We start from the raw sequence: 20525 nt of genomic DNA, 5'->3' as shown, positions 1-20525 counted from the left end.
CCTGCGGCTGGGCTGGGGCTGGGGCTGGGGCTGGGGCTCGGGGTTACTGCCCCGTCCCTGCGCACCCGCACCCCGGGGTGGGGACAGAGTCCCGCCCCCGCCCCCAGCGGCTGCGGACTCGGAGCGGCTCCACGCCGACCGTGCGCTGGGATCAAACGGACACAGCTGGAGCAGGGCTGAGCGTGCACCCGGCGCGCGGCTCCGAGCCCCGCGCTCCCCGCAGGTTTGTCCGCTGCCGGCGGGGCCTGAGCGGCCAGGCGGCGGGAGGGGCGCTCGCTGGCCGCGGCGAGAAGCGGAGGTGGTTTGCGCGGGCGGCGCTCTGCATCGCGTCTCTATGGCTGCGCGGTCCCTTCTGCTCCGGGCCGGACGGGGCGCTGCCCAGGGACGGGAGCCTGGAGCCTCGCTCGCCGCGGACTCGGCCCGGCCCTTCCGCTTCCTCCTGGAAGTCGGGACCTGGGGCCCGGCGGTGAGTGTGGGCTGTGGGGGGAGCGAGTCTCCGCCGGCCACCCGGGCCAGGGAAACGGGCGGGCTGGGGCTGGGGTCGGGGCCTGCCGCTGCTGCCGCCGCCGCCGCCCTGTCTGGTTCCCCGAGCACGGACCGCTGGGGCGCGCGGGGTCCGGCCGCAGGAGGGGCTGGAGCCGCGTCCCGTCCCGGGGGATTCCGCTGCCAGTTGCTGACGCCCGGGCAGTGCGCGACTTGCTCGGCCGGATCGGGTGGGGGAGGGGCCAAGGCCTTTCCCGTCTCCGAATCCAGCTGCCGTGAAGGGGCTGCCGAGGGGGAGGCGTGAAGAGCCAGGGTTCCGCCGCTGCTGTGTGTGGGGTGGGCACGGAGCTCAGGAATAACTCTCCGTCTCTTTTCAGCATTGCTCAGGGAACCTGAGCCAAGTGTCCTGTGCAGAGGCTCCCCTCAGGGCTGCTCAGGTCAGTCTTGGCTTGTCTCATGGACAGACACAAAGTGAAGCGTCAGAGGCTGGACCGGATTTGTGAAGGTAACTCTCTATCCCTAGAGCCTTGAGGTTTCCACCGGTCAGGAGGCTGCTCTATTTCTGGAAAAGGGTGTTTAGGTGAGATGAGTAAACCTGAAACTCAGTTCCTACAGGCAGGGGCAACTGGAATGACTCTCTAGTGGAACTAGGTGCTCTGCTCTCACTTCTTTTCTGTGCAGGCCACAGCCCAGAGATCCAGAGGATTAGGATTAAGATAAATTTGGGACATCCTCTTTAAACCCCATCACTTTTCATCTCCCAGAAGAGGCCTTGTTTTTGTGTTCTTGTTGCAGTGAATGAAGATTTTTTGAAAGGCTTTAGAAGATGCAGTAGAAATTTTCACAGTGAGATTCAGAGCTGAGACTGTGGAGGCTGTGACTATTATGAAACAATATCTAAATCCTCTGTTGTATTAGGAGTGCAAGCTAGGGATCAAGCATAGTTCTTCTTGGAGAGACATCCTGAGGTAGAGAGCGTTATCTAGGGTGATTATTGCCCTGGCTTCTTGCTGCAGGAAAAACTCCTTTGGCCTTGGCACAGCAATCCTCCCTAGCAGTGATTCAAACACTAGGATTGAACTCTGGGAGAGTTGGCTAATGTTGGATAATTAGCTGAAATATCTTTAAAACAGTTGAAATCAAGTTGCCAGCTGCTTATCCCATTTTCTTGTCCTTCCATCTGCAGGGAACAGTTCTGTGGAGCCATCTGGTTGTGCACTCTTCTGGCTCTCAATAGATTCTTCTTGTCTTTGCTAATATGAGGCAGAAAGTTCCTATTAGGAGCCCTCTAAAAAGGGTTATCTTTCACGGCAGGGTCCAGGAGGGAAAGCAGAATGTGAGCAGCTAGGGAGATAAGGAATTATGTGGAACAGGTCCTGCTATTAACCTGATGTTGGTTGACCTCATGTTTTATTTCCTTAATCCAGAATACGGTGGCCACCATATCGGCAGGAGTTCCTTTTTGTTATATAACATGAATTGAGGACAATTTCTGGGAAGAGAATTCTATAACAATTATTGAGACCCTTGTTACACTTCTGTGTGTGCATGTTTTTTCTCATTCAGCACTACAGTAACTCCTCTCTTAAAGTCGTCCCAGTTAACGTAGTTTCATTGTTACGTTGCTGATCAATTAGAGAACATGCTCGTTTAAAGTTGCATAATGCTACATAAGAACATAAGAACGGCTGTACTGGGTCAGACCAAAGGTTCATCCAGCTCAGTATCTGTCTACCGACAGTGGCCAATGCCAGGTGCCCCAGAGGGAGTGAAGCTAACAGGCAATGATCAAGTGATATATCTCCTGCCATCCATCTCCATTCTCTGATGAACAGAGGCTAGGGACATTTGAATCTACTTTTTTAACATTGGCAGCCCCTGCTTTGTCCGTTGCTTGCAGAAAAAGCATCCCATTGTAGCTAGCTGGTGGGGGCTTGGAACCAGGGTGGACCGGCAGCCCCCTTATCAGCTCCCTGCTCCCCTAAGTTCCCTGTGTGGCAGCAGGCTAGCAGTTGCTGGTCAGTTCAGCTGTCCCTCCCCCACTGCCGTGTGCTGTTCCTGCCCTCATCCTTGGAGCTGCTCCCGGGAGCCTCCTGCTTGCTGTGCATGGAGTGGGGGAGGAGAGAGAGGGGCTAATGTCAGGGTGTCCCCCTTGCTCCAGTATCAGAAGGGTAGCCGTGTTAGTCTGGATCTGTAAAAGCAGCAAAGAATCCTGGTGCACCTTATAGACTAACAGACGTTTTGGAGCATGAGCTTTCGTGGGTGAATACCCACTTCTTCAGATGCAAATACTGGCTGTGCATCTGAAGAAGTGGGTATTCACCCACGAATGCTCATGCTCCAAAACGTCTGTTAGTCTATAAGGTGCCACAGGACTCCCCTTGCTCCTGTCCCCCACTTACCCCATCTCCATAGAGCGGGGGGGAACGACAATACGACAGGGCTCAGGATGGAGGGAGCTTGCTGGCAGAAGCTGCTGTCTCAACTTGCTGATCTACTTAAAGGCAATGTACTTAGAGTGAGGTCAGCGTACTTAAAGGGGCAATGCGCAACACACACACACAGACAATGTCTGTCTCTGTCTGCCATGCTGTCTCTTTCCCCTCCATTTGTGCTGCCTTGCAGAGTGTGAGGCTACATTAACAACAACGTGTTAACCCTTGAGGTGCTAGTTCATCATTTAGTGGTAAGGTACTCCCTGGGAAATATCCCACCCTCTGACTCCCACCTCAACCAAGCTTCACAATCATCAGTGCTGTGTACAGTATTAAATTATTTAAAACTTAAACAATTAAAACTTATATAGTCTTTTGTCTGGTGAAAAAAATTTCCCTGGAACCTAACCCCGCCTATTTACATTAATTCTTATGAGGAAATTGGAGTTGCTTCACATTGTTTCGCTTAAAGTCGCATTTTTCAGGAACATAACTACAACGTTAAGCGAGGAGTTACTGTATTAATACAATGCTTTGAACCTTGTTTCTGGTAAGGCTGCTCATTCTGGGCCCTCACTCAAAATTTTCTGTTGTGTCCTCTTCACACCAGAGGCACGGATAGTTCTACTCTGGCTTCATTTTCCTACATTTTTTCTGAGTTTGCTGACCCTTTCACATCCCCATTGACCATTTTCTTCCTTAATCTTTTTTATATTGTGGGAGTGTAGCTTCTTGTGCCCTACTGGATCAGTCCTGACTTACATATACCCCCTTGCTCATGTTAATTATGGGCTCCGGAATTCACTTGTTCCTCTCTCCTGCACAGCTGATCACTGTTGTCTTTGTCTGTAGGTATACGGCCTCCTATTGTGAATGGCCCAATGCCTGCCCGACCACTGGTTGCACTCCTAGATGGGAGGGATTGCACTGTGGAAATGCCAATCCTGAAGGATGTTGCTACAGTGGCTTTCTGTGATGCTCAGTCAACTCAGGAAATCCATGAGAAGGTAGGGAGATTAAATGAGCCTTTATGGGGATGGAGCTGACTAGCTCTGTGCCTCTATAGAGATGCAGGAGAAGGGAATGGTTCTCAGGCTGGTATGCTTTCTGTTTGTGTTTGTAGGTGCTGAATGAGGCTGTGGGAGCTTTGATGTACCACACCATCACTTTGTCCCGCCAGGACCTGGAGAAGTTCAAAGCTCTTCGGGTCATTGTGCGTATTGGCAGTGGCTATGACAATGTGGACATCAAGTCAGCTGCAGAATTAGGTATGATGACCACAGTATGTCTGTTTTGGGGTTAAAAGTGGATTATAGGAGGATATAACATATATTTCTTTTCCCGCAAGAGACAATACCCATGCTGGCCAACACCCACATAAAAGAATTTCAGAGCAAGCCCTTTAGGCTGGGGCTTCTCTAGATACCAGCTAGAATGTTTGAAGTCAAGGGTTAAAGGGCAGCTGGCTTGAGAAGAAAGTTAAGGTTTTTAGGTCATTCAGATATAGAGATCATGAAGATCTTTGAGTTCTGGATACAAGGAAGGCTAAATATAATCTTTGGATACTAAACTTACAGATGAATAGGTCTTGTTTAGATTCAGTCAGGTCTTTACTACAAATACAAAAACCACAAGGAAAGAACTGACTTCTTATTGGCCAAATTCAGTTCAGATGTTTAAATAATCACTGCTTGCCTTTCCGATAGACTTTATATGCAACTAAATTCTGGCTGAGCAAGTGCATAAAGAATGGATGGAGTAAAAGTGTCAGATGTTTGGGACTGAGTGAGTGTAGCCATTGCTGTTCCAACTGCATGTGAAGGGATCCAAATGAATTTTTTGGATCTCTATTCTATAGTACAGGCTCAATCAACAGGTGCGTACAATGCTGAATCATCTGTGCTTTCACTTCCGTCCTGGGTTTCTTTCCTGGTCTTCAGTTAGTTGTTGGGCTACTGTTGTGTCTTTTTAGGTCCTTTTACGTTTGTCAAGGCAAAATACTGTGGGCTAAGGCTCCAGAAAATCTTCCTTTTCCAACTAATTTCCTAGATTCTAGGGTTAAGTTTTGGGGAAGAAGCAATTTCATCCCATTGGGCATGATTTTCTTTTCCTGGCTACCTAAAGGATTTTGTTTGCTGAAAAGCTCTCTGGAGATGCTGGCCCTTTCTTGGGATCCCAAGAGTCCTCTCAAGCCAGGGAGACCTAACAGAAGCCAGTATCTAGCAGTTTAGCCAACTATCATTCCGAGAAGGCCACTGCATCAAATCCCTTTTTGTGGTGGATTACTCAGAATATACCTAGGGCTCTCTACAGTGCTTTAATATTTCCCTGCTTCCTTCCTGGCAGCAAAGAATCTTTCAGGCCCTTAACTCCCTTAGCATTAGAACTTAACTGATCGCTCTTGCCTATGGGTATTTTGAGTGGGTCTGTGTTGCTGTACGGAACGGTTGATAATGGTTACTAAAGTTACCACTGTTTCAAATTTAATCTCAAATGGATTTTGAGAAGGATTCCTGTGGGTTCCCACTGTGTGTTTAATGACTTAGTTACCTTGTGGTTGCAGCTTCTGGGGTAGCCTATGCTTTCAGCCTGGCCTTGAGCATCTGGTGCATGAGGTCTGAAAGAATTCAGCCATCTCTGCTAGCTCAGCTCTCTGATTTTGCCACATTTCTGTGGCAGTGGTGGTGGTGCACTCTAAAGGTCCTTTAGAAGCAAGGCAACTTAGGAAACTTTCCTGGAGGTTAAAAGACTGCTGGGAACTTCTCCATCTCAATACAAGGCTGGATTCTGAAACTTGGGTGTTTGGGTTGGTGCTGTGTGCTACCTTAGTCCAGTGCTCCAGGACTATTGCTGTCTTCTAGCCATCGTGTTGTATGAGTAGAGTGTGCAGCAGAAGTGCTATAGGCAGTGCTGGAAATCTCATTTGTATTTCCTCTTTCTAGGCATTGCAGTGTGCAACATCCCCTCCTCCTCTGTGGAGGAAACTGCTGACTCTACCCTCTGTCACATCTTGAACCTGTATCGCCGGGTTACTTGGCTTCATCAGGCTATGCGGGAAGGAAACCGAGCCTCAAGCATGGAGCAAATTCGAGAGGTGGCTGGAGGTGCCATGCGTATCCGTGGTGAGACCTTGGGCATCATTGGTCTTGGTAAGAAATGGTGACTGGTAGATTGAAAAGGGAGCTCTGAAAGCTTTTGGGAATGTTGGTGTCGCTCTCAGCCTCAGGAATAGATAATCTCTCAGTGGCTGCTAACCAGTGAAACATTCTAGCTAACTTCTATAAATATCAGACTTCTAATTTATACCACCAGTGCCCTAGAGTGCAATGCTGCTGCCCCTAGAAGCTGGGCAATAGTCATAGTAGTAAGAATGCTTCTTTTCTCATGTTCCAATGATTAGAAAAACTGTAAGCTTCAGATGGTCCCTTCCAGTGGTAGTTCTGTCACTGTGTATGCTAGCCATGGTGTTGGGAGCTTTCTGCGTGTTTCTGATACCAGATTGTTCCGGAAGCACTTGTAGTCAGGTCACCTGTTCCCCAGTCTGTCTGGGCCTGTGGATCAAGGTGCAGACCTGGTATTGGGAGCTCTTTATGTTTCTCCAATGGGCTGAGTGCTGTTGGCTGCTATAGCATGGGTGAGGGCTAATTCTCATCATGGGAGCAACATAGAACAAATAAATGACCAGTCTCTGCTCTTTCATTTCCCTGAAGGGCTATAGAACCCTTGAGTCCTAGGAATGACTCTTATCCATACTCCAGTCCTCTAGCAGCTTTGTGTTGTGCTTGTGTTGCATTTTGCTTGACATAGGTATGTTTTCTCTTTCGAAGGACGAGTTGGGCAGGCAGTGGCCCTGAGAGCCAAGCCCTTTGGCTTCAACGTGATTTTCTATGATCCATATCTACCAGATGGTGTGGAGCGATCCCTGGGGTTACAGCGAATAGGAACTCTGCAGGACCTGCTAATGCACAGTGATTGCATCACATTGCACTGCAGTCTGAATGAACATAATCATCATCTCATCAATGACTTCACTATTAAACAGGTGCAGCTAGAAGCTTGGGTTTCCCCACAAAGCACTTGGGAAATGAATGAACACAAAGTGCTGCTTCCACAGAGGCTGATAGCATGTGAATCCTGCTACCTCTGCTGTGTGGCTCCTGCTGCATTTGGAGGCTGGGAGTGGGTGCATTGGGGACTGGGCTTTGTGCAGTGCAAAATTTGTTCTTAAGAGAAGAGGAGGATTGAATCTCTCTGAATAATTTCATTTATAAAGCATGTTTTAGATTATTAGTTTCAAATTACATTTAAAATGAGTAAATGATAATGTTTGGTAGAGCCAGGAGTGATTAGGTCCGAGGCTGTGTAAATGCCTTCACACAGCTCTGATAATGCCCCCTTGATCCCAACCCATAGCACTCTGTGCTAAGCTGGTCTCTGGCTCTCCTCCTGCCACTCTGCTGATGCCTTTCAATGCTTTCCTGGGATTGAGAACCTCCTGAATAAATCAGTCCAGTTTTCTGCAGTTGTGAATCTTGTTTGCACTGATCAGTTGCTGTAGTACTCAACTAAAAGAAGTATGTGTTTTTAGTGTGGGAAACTTATGATCTCCTTTCCCCCCTTCCTGTGTTAGAAGTTAGTTCTGTGGACCCAACTGGCAAGTGTTCTCCCCAATTGGCTCTGAGAGAGTCTGTCTTCTTTTAAGCTTTGCAGGTTACATAAGAATGGCCCTACTGGGTCAGACCAAAGGTCCTTCTATCCCAGTGTCCTGTCTACTGATAGTGGCCAATGCCAGATGCCCCAAAGGGAATGAACAGAACAGGGATTCATCAAGTGATCCATCCCCTGTCACTCATTCCCAGCTTCTGGCAAACAGAGGCCAGGGCCACCAAGGTGGGGAGCTAGATTCCTGCTCTTTTTGAGAAGTCTCCTCCAGGCTCCATGGGAAGGCAGGAATTCTCAAACACTTTTTCCCCCCCCTCTCCAGATGCGCCATGGCTGCTTTCTGGTGAACACAGCCCGTGGGGGGCTAGTAGATGAGAAGGCCTTGGCACAAGCCTTGAAGGAGGGGAGAATCAGAGGAACAGCACTTGATGTGCACGAGTCTGAACCCTTCAGGTAACACCAAAGCCACATAACCCGCTGCCATCCTATGGTTCTTCTGCACTGGATAATGCTCTGGTTTCAGTTGGGTCATGGTTACACCTGGGAGGACAGACAGGGAATTTCGCTTTCCAGCAGAAACCACATGTTTGTTTTTCCATCACAGCTTTGCTCAGGGGCCCCTAAAAGATGCGCCCAATGTGATCTGCACCCCTCACACAGCCTGGTACAGTGAGCAGGCTTCCATTGAGTCCAGGGAAGATGCAGCTAAAGAGATCCGCAGAGCTATCACAGGTAACTGGGGAGGCCAGGTCTGCCCTGGTGCTTTGCAGCTGCTGTGGGGATGGGAGTTGTTCATTGTTTTCCTGAGTCAGGACTATGGAACAGTAACTGCTGACTGTTTTGTTAAAGCTAGATCTGTTGGAATGGTGCTCAGTGACTCATTTCTGGAGCTGGAATACAAGTCACTGGTTGTCTTTGACTTATGAGGGTCTCATAGTTAATGCTGGAGAGAGATTCTTTACTCTTTCTGTCCCAAGTTGTATGTGATCAGTATTGATGTCCTATTCCCCTTCCCTCTGGGGATCTGGCATCTCATTCCTCCCCCATGGAATGGTTTTACCGATGGCTGCATTGTGCACCCATTTTCTTTTGGGGGTATTTGTGTCCAGTGTCTCCTGTGAAAGGTGGGAACTGGCAATTGCAACACAAGGAGCCGCCCCTTCCCTGAGATAGGGAGGGACTTTGAGTATTCCTCTGAGACTCTATGTGTAGGATCTTGATTTAGATCTCTCTCAACCTCCGTCCTATGGTACTGAGGTGAGAGGGGCTGTTGGGTCCCTTCCTTGCTGCTTTCACGTGGAAATATTTGGGCATCTTCACTTCCTATTTGTCTCCTGCTATCCTCTGCCCTTCTTGGTGTCACCACAGGTCACATACCTGATACTTTGAGGAACTGTGTTAATAAGGAGTATTTGCTGTTAGCTGCTCAGTGGCCAAGTATTGATCCTGCAGCTGTTCACCCAGAACTCAATGGAGCTGTGGCTTACAGGTGAGAGAAGCAGGCCCTCTGAGCTCCTGCTTAATGTGCAGGTCACTTATGCACGTGCTTATCTTTTACATAAAGACCCCAGCATTCTGGGTAGAGCCCTTTCTTTGGGCTTCTGAGAATTGCTCTTGCCTAGCAGCATATCTCTTCTTACAAGCTGAATGGTGATAGGTTTTCTTCAGAAATCTGTCAGCCTCGCTTCTTTAGCTGACCCATAAGCACTAAGCTTCCCTGTCTGAAATTAGAGTAATAGTCTGTACCAGCTCTGGGAATTCAGGATTCTCCTGATCAGTTAATGCACCTTCTGGGCACCAGTTCTCTTGCAAGGATTTTGAAAGGCTAAGTGCTAGAGAAACCCCTTGGTATGTGGTACCCTGGTGGGTCCATGAAAAGGGATCTGCTTCTTGGGAATGATGAAATTCTGCACCCCAGCATGGAATTACTGTCTGCATACAGCACTCTTTCCTTCACACTATGATTGGACTGTAAATGAGAGGCATCATGGTCCAGTGGATTGGACAAGAGACTATGAATGGGTCTCTGGGGTTCTGTTTTTCTGCCACAGATTCACTGTGTGATCTTAGGCAGGTTGCTTCACTTTTGTATTTGTGTCCCCATCAGTAATATGTACGCCAGGGGTTGGCAACCTGTCAGCAGTGCTGTGCTAAGTCTTCATTTATTCACTCTAATTTAAGGTTTTGCGTGCCAGTAATACATTTTAACGTTTTTAGAAGGTCTCTTTCTATAAGTCTATAGTATATAACTAAACGATTGATGTATGTAAAGTAAATAAGGTTTTAAAAATGTTTAAGAAGCTTCATTTAAAATTAAATTAAAATGTAGAGACCCTCATACTGGAGGCCAGGACCTGAGCAATGCAAGTGCCACTGAAAACCAGCTCGTGTGCCGCCTTCAGCACCCATGCCATAGGTTGCCTACCCCTGATGTACACTATGAGGATTGTTGATACTGGTAATGCCTGCTCAGTTCCAAGGAGGGAATTACTACCTTTTTTTCCCCTTCCCCCTAGAGAAATAGTCAGGGATAATGGGAAGAAAGGAAAATTTTGCTTCGAAGTTGCTAATCTCTTCCTATCACAGCCCAGGAAGGTGTATCCAGCAGCATATTCCCCTTGGAGAATTGCAACCTCTTGTGTATATTGAGAATTTCCAGCAGTTCAGGGAGTGTGAATAGGGTGTCGGGCATTCTGTTCTCTCTAGTAAAGACAAGATCTGTCTCAAAATTTTCTGTGTGTTTAGTGTGACCCTGCAGCCATCACTGCCCTTAATCCCCGAGCTGGTGGCTGTCTGGGAATAGGTGCCATTTGGATCAACACATAACTGGGCCCATTCAGTCCTGACAACATTTAATGTAGTCCTAGCTCAGAGCAGTTTTGTTTGGAGACCTTTGCTCAGTGCAGCATCATGACTTGCATTTCCTCTGAGCTGCGATAGCCAGTTTGGAACATGTGGGTGAGGGCACAGCTTTGTTGTCCTTTCCCTTTTCAGTGCTCTTCCTTAGACAGGCATGTAATCTCCACGTGTTTTCTGTTGGTTTCAGGTTTCCTCCAGGAGTAGTGGGAGTAGCAGCCCCTGGGCTGCCGGAGCCAGCGGTTGTGGAGGGGATTGTAGCTCACGGGATACCCTCTGTGTCTCACTCTGCACCACGTACCCCTTCCCCAGGAGAGACGAGCAAACAGGACCCAGACAGAGAAATCCCCGCTGACCAATAGCATCTTCTCTCTCCCTTCTCCTCTGGCAGCAGAAAAAGTAGGGGGAGAGCTCCCTGCTAGGACCTCTTCTAACACCCCACTGAGACTGTTTCCTGTTCACACAGGATAGGAGAATGCATTTCATTACTGGCAAACGTTAGCTCTTGCCTTTCAACAGATATTTTATAACTCATTTAGTTTTAATCTCTTGGTGAATCTTTTTCCTTGTCTGCGGCAGGAGCAGTGACCTTGCCTCCCCTTTGAAATTTAATTTAACATGTAGTGTCCCATGACCCTGCCTCTGTTATGTTTCACAGGAAGGCACTCTCAGGGGCTTGAATGCAGGAGAACAGGAGCTGGCTGAACAGGGAGGCCTCCCATTGCCCCCAATACCGAACTTGATGCAGATTTTCACGAGTGACTTGCAGTCTCAGGAAGCACAGGTGATGGAGAGTGTTCAAGCAAGACTAGTAAGATGAAGAGAAGTTAGGCATATGATCTGGTGTACTGCATTGCAGGAAAGAGAGAGCCCATGCCCAGTGCTGTGCACTGCCTTGCTTATCCTGACCCAGGTGCCTCTGAGCACAGGCATACCCAAAGTTACTGCAAATTGTCAGTGTGAAGTTTTGTTCTTGTAATGTTAGTGCTGGGCATGAGCACAAGAGTAAGAATGAATCTGAGACTACCAACAAACTGACTCATAAAAGATTTGGGGATGATTAAAGTAAACCACTCAGATGTACTGTCTTCTGAGATGGTCATAAAGATTTAGGAGAGTCTCTGGAATCTGCCCAGCTGAGGGAGGGAAGGAGGGAATGCAGAAGTGTAGGAAATTTCTACTGGGAGGCAGCAGAAGTCAAAGCATTGTGAAGTTGTTACTGCTGGTCCTGTACATGCCTTTACCTCACATGCTGCTAATGCAGTTTATCCACAAGAGAAATGTTATACTAGAATCCTAGAAATTGGAGAAGGAAGAGATGTAGGTCCCAATTAGCCCATCCTCCAAGGCCAGGGAGGATTGTTCTCTTCAGGGCTTAGTCCAATGTTAAATGCCCCTTGGTGCATCTTCCGCTGTCTTGAGGGAGATGATTCTTCAGCTTACTAGACTCCATGACAGAAAGATTTTCCTAATATTCATCCTACATTTTTTTTTTTCATTTAATCTCATTACTCCTATTTATATCTTCCTGGGCCCACATAAAGTAATTCTGCTCCCTTTTTGTGTTTTACACGCTTCAGTATTTCTAGATGGTCTAAAAGCTGACAACTCTTTTGGACTACAACGATTCATGTTTTATTCCTGTTGCTCAGGTACTTCAAAGTAGGTGCCCTCCAGGAGTCTTGCTGGGTGTGTGGAAGCTGAACAGCCTATGCATATAACTGATGAAGGAAGGGGCAGATCTGTTGTCTGCTGAGAAACAGACAACAAATTTGTTAGTCTGTAAGGTGCCACAAGTACTCCTGTTCTTTTTGCAGACTGTCCCTTGTTTCTGAAGAAGGGGGTCTGGAAATTGGGTGGGGAGCAGAGGGAACTACCAAATTACATAATTGTTTACAGTTTAGGGAACTGAATGAAGCTGTAAAACTTCTCAAGTGCTCAGGCTTTCTCATTCTTTTCTAGTTTTAAATCAGTCTCCAATCCTGTTGGCAAGTGGTGGTTTAATGTAGACTAGTGCTGACATCTTGGAGAGACTTTTTTATTTGGGGTAAAGAGGCCAGGGAGGAAGGAGTATTTGCAATGAGTGGAACTCTTCAACTCCCTTTTGGACTTTCACTTTGACTGGATGACTATCTAGTACTAGTGGATGTGATTCAGTTTTTCAGAGTTGTATGGTTTTTTGTTTTGAAGATGAATTTAGCTGTTTGCTAAGGCTGATGCAGGCACTCGGGTTGTATGTTACGGATGAGACTGATTCAGATTTAAAATTCGCATACCTTCTTGGTTGCTCCGGATTTTAGAAGGTCGAACTGGGGCACAGTAGGTGAGATTAGTGGTAGGCATGTGTCATGAGGAAGAGAAGCCTTTGAGCAAAGCTTGCAGCTCAGAAAAATTTTAATTGGAGGTGAAAGTAGCATTTTCTTTTTCCCTTCAATGATTTGCTAATCTACTCTTGTATCTAAAAACTCAACAAGCTATAATTTAGAAAGCTGCTCTCCTAATAGGCATGCAGGACAAGTGGGAAGAAAGGTTCCTTTAAGGATTCAGAGAGCTGATTGCAAATGTAATTACTATATTAGACTGTTTTTTCTATCAGTAACTATTTTCTCAACTTGCTGCTGAAACTTCTGCCTTGTATGTAAAGATCCAGGAAGGCAGATAATTTTTGGTTAAGGTGTTCCCAGGTGTGGGATTTCCAAACACAGAATCCCTTCATTTTGTCTCTTCTAAAGTGCAGTGCAGGACACTTAAGAGCCAGCATTTTTTTTATTCAGAAGTATCTCTGAAGGCCTATCCAGTAAAATCTCCCTGAGGGAGGAGTGGAGAAGCTTGAAATGATACTGAGCCTCTTAATTCTTGTATTTGGTCCCTAGATACCATGGTGATTGGTGTACTAGGAATACATATCTAGAAATGTGAGGACTGCTAGCTGCAGTTCTGAATGCTGATAAACTTGACCTGAGCATTAGCCCTGAGGATACTGGTTCCATTAGAGCCAGTGCCACATAGACCTGCATTTGGAAATGAAAGCGAGTGCCAGTTTGGTCAGAGCTGCCATAATGAAGATACAAATGTAAGATTTTGTAGCTAAAATCAAGCTGAATCCTCCCCTAATGCCAAGGAAGAGCTCTCCAGCTGCTGGTGAACTATTCGTCATACCCCAGATAGGGCCTGTGCTTAGTATTGTTTAGCCTGGGGCTAGACATTATCAGGAGAGGGAGGGCTCTGGTAATCAGACTCTTCATAGAACAGTGGGTACCAGTAGTAAAGCACAGTCATGTTCCCCTCACCAGGATGTCAAGTTCTCCTTTCACAGCACCCTCTTCTGTGTGTTATACTGATCCACAGCCCCCTGTCCCAGGTTTCATGCAGCCTGGAGGGATGGAAAGAAAATATTTAAGAAAAAAAACTGCCTTCCTTCAAAATGAGTATGGAGCTTAATCCCAAAGAACAAAAACCTTCTATTCCAGGGTGAGGCAGGAGTGCCCTGGTCACACTGATCTGCTTATAGGAGGTGCTTGCTCTGTCCTAAGGTACATTTTGCTTGTTGGGTTCACTGCTGCTGACCAGCTTTTTTATAGAGGATTCAATGTTTCAGAAATATATTTTTGTAGAGAATGACTAAACTGTGAAACATTTTAAAATAAAGCATGTAAACAAACCTTTATATCAATGTTCCCTGTACAGATGTCTTTCTCACTTCAGTTCTCTCCTGGCTCTTGTTAGAAATGTTGTTTATTTCTTGGATATATTTTAATAAAGTTCTCCAACTTATGTGACTGCAGTTTGGTGGCAGGGGTGGCACCAGACCCAGTGTGTATACTAAGGCTGGGAAATCAATATAAATCAATGGCTGCATCAGTCCCGCTTTTTAAGCACCTTATTTCACAAGCAAATTTCCCAAACTCGGTCACTCCTTAGATTATGTTACTATGGCAAGTGGTTTGTTTCCTTGATATTTAGTGGAAGACAGAATTTCAAGTAAGGAGGGTGAGGGCGTGAAATTGGAAGGAGGGACCTGCTAATGGTCTCTCTTTCTATACTGGTACCAGGCTCCACAATTAAAGGATGTGAGGGGGACTGTGAAGATGTGGCAATGGGATACAGGATCTTCTAACTCTATAGGTGGACCAGTGTAAATTGGGCACTCTTATTTACCCTTCCTTATAATACAAGAAGAAGATTATACTTGAAGAAAGTGAATAATTACTTCCACAAGGCAAAATCAACCTGTGGAACTCACTGTCACACTATACAATTGAAATCCAGAGCTTTGCAGGATTCAAAAAATGATTAGACATTTATGTGGTTAAGAGACTCCACCGTTACGTTAGATTTTTTTTTTCAATAAAGTCTATAAACCCTTGTGTTTCAGGGCATAAAACCACCACTAGTGGAGGTTGGTGGTGGCTTATATCATAATTGTTTGGTGTAGGGTGTCTTGCACCTTTGATGAGTCTGGGTACTAGTCTCTGTCAGAGATGGCTTACTGGCTTAGCTGGACCACTGATCTGATTCAGCATGGCAATTTTTGTTTTTCTGTTTGAAAAGGGAACAAATAGCACCCTCTGAAAGATGGTGGATAACTGAGTTTTTACGTCATTATTGACATTACTAGTAATCTCAGTAGAGAAACCAAGAAATGGGCCTAAAGATTTACTTCCCCTCTCTGAGAGATGGTACCTCAAAACTCATCTTGGGGACACTAGAAAAGCTTGCATTGCCAATATTCTCTGAATTCAAGGGATTAAACATAAGACTTTGTTCCAGGGCTGTCAAGATGACACTTTTCATTAATGCTAATGCATTTAAGTGCACTATCTCTCTGAATCCCATTAAGAATGAGACCCTTAGTAAAATGGTAGCAGAGTACAGAAAGTCAGACATCTGTAAAAGTGTAGCTGCTGCATTCTGAAGTGGATGTGGAGCAGCATGAGGGCAAAAGGTGCATACCAATAATGATGTTTATTGTCTGTACAAGTATAAGAATTCCTTTGCTGTAATGGAAATGGATACTTTAGTCTAGCTATGATAAAATGTTGAGCTAAAGAAGTGTCCTGCCTGTTAAGGCAAAAAAATGGGATCCAGCATTACATTATGCGTCTTAGTCAAAGCCACTGATAAAACCTGAGCCCAGAGAAGCACTGGGTTCAGCTTTTATCTGTGGCTTTGACCAAAGCTCTTGCACAATGGATCTTTTACCCCTTAAAAGCTCTAACATCTCTGTTAGTGTCAGGCTATTTGCATAAATTATGAAATACACTGGAATAAACCATTTATACAGTTGAGAGGAGAGCTAGCTACATGCCATGTCAAGATCTCATTAACAGTGAAAGCCTCTGCAAGAAAATGAAAGTTGCAGGATATTCCTGAAGAAAACTGGGCTCCCATAGAAATTAGTAGTGTTAAGGGCATCTATCTGGGGCCTTTGGCATAATCAAGTAAGCAGACTACACTAGACTGACCCACGTTCTCTATATTTTGTTGTCTTACAGAGTTTAATGCTTCAGAGAAACTTAGAGATGACCTACAAAAGATTTGTGGAAATTAAAAATATGAATAAAATCCCCAATGATGAAAAATATCTAATTTTTCAACTATTTGTAAAATGGTGTAGAGAATACGTCTACCTTATTTAAAAATAATGCTTTATTATGGTCAGCTCAGATGGATTAGTTTTTAAACTTAAAACTTCCCATGGACCAGGTCTTCAAGGAAGATGAGCATTTGAACAGACATGAAATACAGATCTCTGATAAGCTGGCTGAACAAAATATTAATACAGTCATGTATGGCCACACTCTCTGTCACTGATTCTGGAAGGGCTCTTTCAAAAGAGTTCCTAACTTTTCTTCCACCAAATACCTGATAAACTATGGGGCCTGATTTTGTATCCATGGAAACTCCAACCGGCCATTCCATCTCTGAGAGTCCCTATCCAGTTGTAATGGCTGGAGTATCCAAATGAAAATAATATCCAGTTTCTTATCAGAGGGGTAGCCGTGTTAGTCTGGATCTGTAAAAGCGACAAAGAATCCTGTGGCACCTTATAGACTAACAGACATTTTGGAGCATGAGCTTTCGTGGGTGAATACCCATTTCGTCGGATGCATGTAGTGGAAATTTCCAGGGGCAGGTATATATATGCAAGCAAGAAGCAAGCTAGAGATAACGAGGTTAGTTCAGTCAGAGAGGATGAGGCCCTGTTCTAGCAGTTGAGGTGTGAAAACCAAGGGAGGAGAAACTGGTTTTGTAGTTGGCAAGCCATTCACAGTCTTTGTTTAATCCTGAGCTGATGGTGTCAAATTTGCAGATGAACTGAAGCTCAGCAGTTTCTCTTTGAAGTCTGGTCCTGAAGTTTTTTTGCTGCAGGATGGCCACCTTAAGGTCTGCTATAGTGTGGACAGGGAGGCTGAAGTGCTCTCCTACAGGTTTTTGTATATTGCCATTCCTAATGTCTGATTTGTGTCCATTTATCCTTTTCCGTAGAGACTGTCCAGTTTGGCCGATGTACATAGCCAAGGGGCATTGCTGGCATATGATGGCGTGTATTACATTGGTGGACGTGCAGATGAATGAACCGGTGAACCTGCACGTCCACCAATATAATACACACCATCATATGCCAACAATGCCCCTCTGCTATGTACATCGGCCAAACTGGACAGTCTTTACGGAAAAGGATAAATGGACACAAATCAGACATTAGGAATGGCAATATACAAAAACCTGTAGGAGAGCACTTCAGTCTCCCTGGCCACACTATAGCAGACCTTAAGGTAGCCATCCTGCAGCAAAAAAACTTCAGGACCAGACTTCAAAGAGAAACTGCTGAGCTTCAGTTCATCTGCAAATTTGACACCATCAGCTCAGGATTAAACAAAGACTGTGAATGGCTTGCTAACTACACAACCAGTTTCTCCTCCCTTGGTTTTCACACCTCAACTGCTAGAACAGGGCCTCATCCTCTCTGACTGAACTAACCTCGTTATCTCTAGCTTGCTTCTTGCTTGCATATATATACCTGCCCCTGGAAATTTCCACTACATGCATCTGACGAAGTGGGTATTCACCCACGAAAGCTTATGCTCCAAAATGTCTGTTAGTCTATAAGGTGCCACAGGATTCTTTGCTGCTTATCCAGTTTCTTAATTTTGTTAAGACCCACAGTGCAGTTCCCAAAGGCTGTGCATACGAACTATTTAATCCTGTTGTTTGGAGGCTTTTCTTCCTTATTTAAAATTGTAGTAGGAAAAAAGAAACTATAATTCTTTTCAACTGAAATTTTCTAGCTTCAAGTTTCAATCATTGGATTTCATTTGTCCTTTTCCATTAAATTAAAGGGCCATGTAGTATTGAATATCTTCTCCCTGGTTAGATACTTAACTGTGACCAAGTTGCCTCTTATCCTTCTATCTGAGATAGATTGAGCTCCTTAAGTCTCTCATTGTAAAGCATGTTTTCCAGTCCAGACCTCAAATCATCTTTGTAACTTCTTTGGTATGCTTCCCAGTTTTACATAAAGGATCCCAGGACCCTAGTTTTCTACTTCTGCCTTTTCCATCAGCTGCTATTTTCCCCCCAGTTTTGTTTTTTCTGTGGTAAATTATGCCCACTTGCTTTTCAACCTGCCTTACCGAGGATAAAAGTTCTGAAGACGCTCAAGGGTCAGATAGTTGTGATCCCTTTTGGTGAGCTTGCTCCCAAAAGCTTCACCTTGGGTTCCACCAGCTGCAGCTTTGCTTTGAACACAGCTGTCTTGGTATTGAGAACAGAGGGGTGTTTACCAATATAGCTAATCCCTGGACCATTTAGGCCCTTAAAGATGATCTGCAAAGCAGAAATATATCAAGGGTTTTGTGATTTCTCGCTGCTTTATGATATATGATTTCCTGAAAGGTGTTTTCAAATGGGGAAAAAAAAATTCCTCCCCCTTTCCCTTTTTTTGTTGGATTCCTTGAATGACTCAAACATTTATTAGGAGCTTTCTCAGCCTTAGCAGTTGGCATAGTCAATGTTGAATTTGTTACAGTGCTGTTCCCCAAATTTTTAACTTAAATATGTTACAACAAAAGTATTTGAAACAGATGGAATAATTATTAAGTTATTGCAATTAATGATCTATAATTTCCTTGGTAGCTCTAATATAATAAACCTATTAGTTCTGCAGTTGTCTGGAGTTTTCCAGGGCAGACAAAACATCCAGAAGAAACAAACTATTTTTTTCTGTTTAAAAAAATGCCCAAGAACCCTTCTGACCTCTTTGTACATCACAAAGAAGCAATAAAATGGCACATGCCTAGTATTTTCCCTTTGCACAGAAACCTTGAAGTGCTTAAGGAATCAAATAGGCAGCCCGTGGAGTGAGCAGAAAATGGTATGATGCACTCTCTTGTGGGTGGGTTTTTCCCTTAAATAATAGCTGAAGCACGTTGTACAAGGTGGAGTTTCTGTATGGCCTTCACAATCCCACTTAGGTATGCTAAATTGCAGCAAATTAACTTGGAGAAGACAAAAGTGTAGATCACAGTGATTCAACTAAGGGAGGAGTGGAATTGTCTAGCTAGGTTTAAAACAAACAAAAGGATGTATTTCTTCACATAATATAGTCAACCTGTGGAACTTGTTGTCAAGGGGCGCTGTGAAGGCCAGAAGTAAAATGGGGATCAAAAAAAATTAGATAAATTCATGGAGGATAGGTCTATCAACGGCTAGTAGCCAAGATGGTCAGGGATATAGTCCCATGTTCCGGGTGTCTCCAAACCCCTAAATGCCAGATGGTGGGACTGGAAGACATGATGGCTCTCTTGAAATTGCCCTGGTCTGTTCCTTCCCTCTAAAGTATCTGGCACTGGCCACTGTCAGAGACAGGCTACTGAACTATATGGACCATTGATCTGACCCACTATGGTGGTTCTTGTGGTTGACCTTACCCCAGTGTAGATGTGGCTAGGTGAAATGAACCATAGCTATGCTGCTGTAGTGTAGACATACCCTAAGTGTGTAAGTTGGAGCAGTGATAAATCCAATATGACCCTGAGATAGTGTACTGCCCTCAACAGAAGATGAGGTTAGTGTCTTGTCGAGCTCCTCTTAAGTGTTTTCCTCTTGCTATCATCAGCTCCTTGTTCTGATGTGAGTGAAGTGGCTGATATTCATCACTTTGTTTATCTCTTCTAGGCACTACATTTTCTAATGTGATGACGCTAACGACATCTGCAGGAAAAAGAGATGCGTGCCATCTGCCTATTGGCATAGGAGTCCAAGGCATCTCACATTCTCCTGTAGAAGTCTCCCATGTATGTTGAAAACTAAAGGAGATGGGATTGTGCCTTGCAATATTCTACAAGAGGGCTGTAGGGAAACAAAAGCTTATGACATGACACCAATGCCTTTATAAATACATAGATAAATTACTGTATGTGAGATCTCAGAATCATCCCAGTTTAGTGCTACACTGTCAACATGTGTAGTCAACAGTGTCTAGTACTTCCAACTCCAAATGTTCAAAAATCATGATTCAGACCGCAATAAATCATGTGATTGTTTTAATATTGTTTTTAATTTGCCTTCTGATTTGTGAGATTTTCGGGAAAAGCTGCCCACCCTCAATTTCTGTGTGATCATTTCAGGTTTAAAATCCAACATTAATGTATACTCAAAAATGTGACCTCCAGATGGCTGCTGGGGAAAGGGGATTCACCCACTTCTAATCCCAAACTATCTCTACGCACATACACTCTTATTGTACTATGCTGACTCTCTCCTTGCTTTACCAGGTCTCCTGCCCCATTCATATTTTCTCTCCAATATTTCACCACAGTTTCCTCTCCCCCTACCTGCTCTAACATTCCCCTGTGCCCCTCCATCTCCCTTATTGGCATCTCTTTAACATCCCCTACCCCCACATTCCCTTATGCTGCGTTGATCTCCCTCCTGCCTTGTACATTCCCTTGCATACACCCCACATTTCCATTTTTACAATTTCTTGACCATGGAACTCTCAAGGAAGTTGGCAGCCAGTCTCCAGTTTCATTGGAAACAATGGGTAGTGATGGCTTCACTTTCCCATATAACATAAAAAGATTA

At 45.0% G+C, this 20525-nt stretch overlaps 1 protein-coding gene across 6 annotated transcripts; it reads left to right on the top strand.

The window, feature by feature from the left end:
- Positions 1–351: 351 nt before the first annotated feature.
- On the top strand, positions 352–19988 carry LOC127055413 (C-terminal-binding protein 2). 6 transcript variants are annotated; one of them, XM_050962346.1, is made up of 10 exons: positions 352–466; positions 861–988; positions 3771–3925; positions 4042–4186; positions 5861–6067; positions 6746–6960; positions 7903–8033; positions 8185–8312; positions 8949–9069; positions 19617–19733. In XM_050962346.1, exons 2-10 carry the CDS (start codon positions 940–942, stop codon positions 19630–19632), a joined length of 1167 nt encoding a protein of 388 aa, XP_050818303.1. In that variant the 5' UTR covers positions 352–466; positions 861–939; the 3' UTR covers positions 19633–19733. The 6 variants fall into 6 exon arrangements, with proteins under 6 accessions (XP_050818303.1, XP_050818304.1, XP_050818302.1 ...); XM_050962347.1 differs by lacking the exon at positions 19617–19733 and adding an exon at positions 15932–16018; XM_050962345.1 differs by lacking the exon at positions 19617–19733 and adding an exon at positions 10627–14210.
- Positions 19989–20525: the final 537 nt, after the last annotated feature.

The sequence above is a fragment of the Gopherus flavomarginatus genome, chromosome 7 (assembly GCF_025201925.1).
Source record: "Gopherus flavomarginatus isolate rGopFla2 chromosome 7, rGopFla2.mat.asm, whole genome shotgun sequence".
NCBI classification, from domain to species: Eukaryota; Metazoa; Chordata; order Testudines; family Testudinidae; genus Gopherus; species Gopherus flavomarginatus.
This window is presented reverse-complemented; position numbering and strand designations above follow the sequence as displayed.

Bases quoted from the DNA above. Each gene is read 5' to 3' on its own strand.
- LOC127055413 (XM_050962345.1), top strand. From the start codon at position 940: ATGGACAGACACAAAGTGAAGCGTCAGAGGCTGGACCGGATTTGTGAA. The intron at 989-3,770 runs GTAACTCTCTAT...CTTTGTCTGTAG, and splicing joins GCTGGACCGGATTTGTGAAG to GTATACGGCCTCCTATTGTG. The intron at 8,034-8,184 runs GTAACACCAAAG...TTTCCATCACAG, and splicing joins CACGAGTCTGAACCCTTCAG to CTTTGCTCAGGGGCCCCTAA.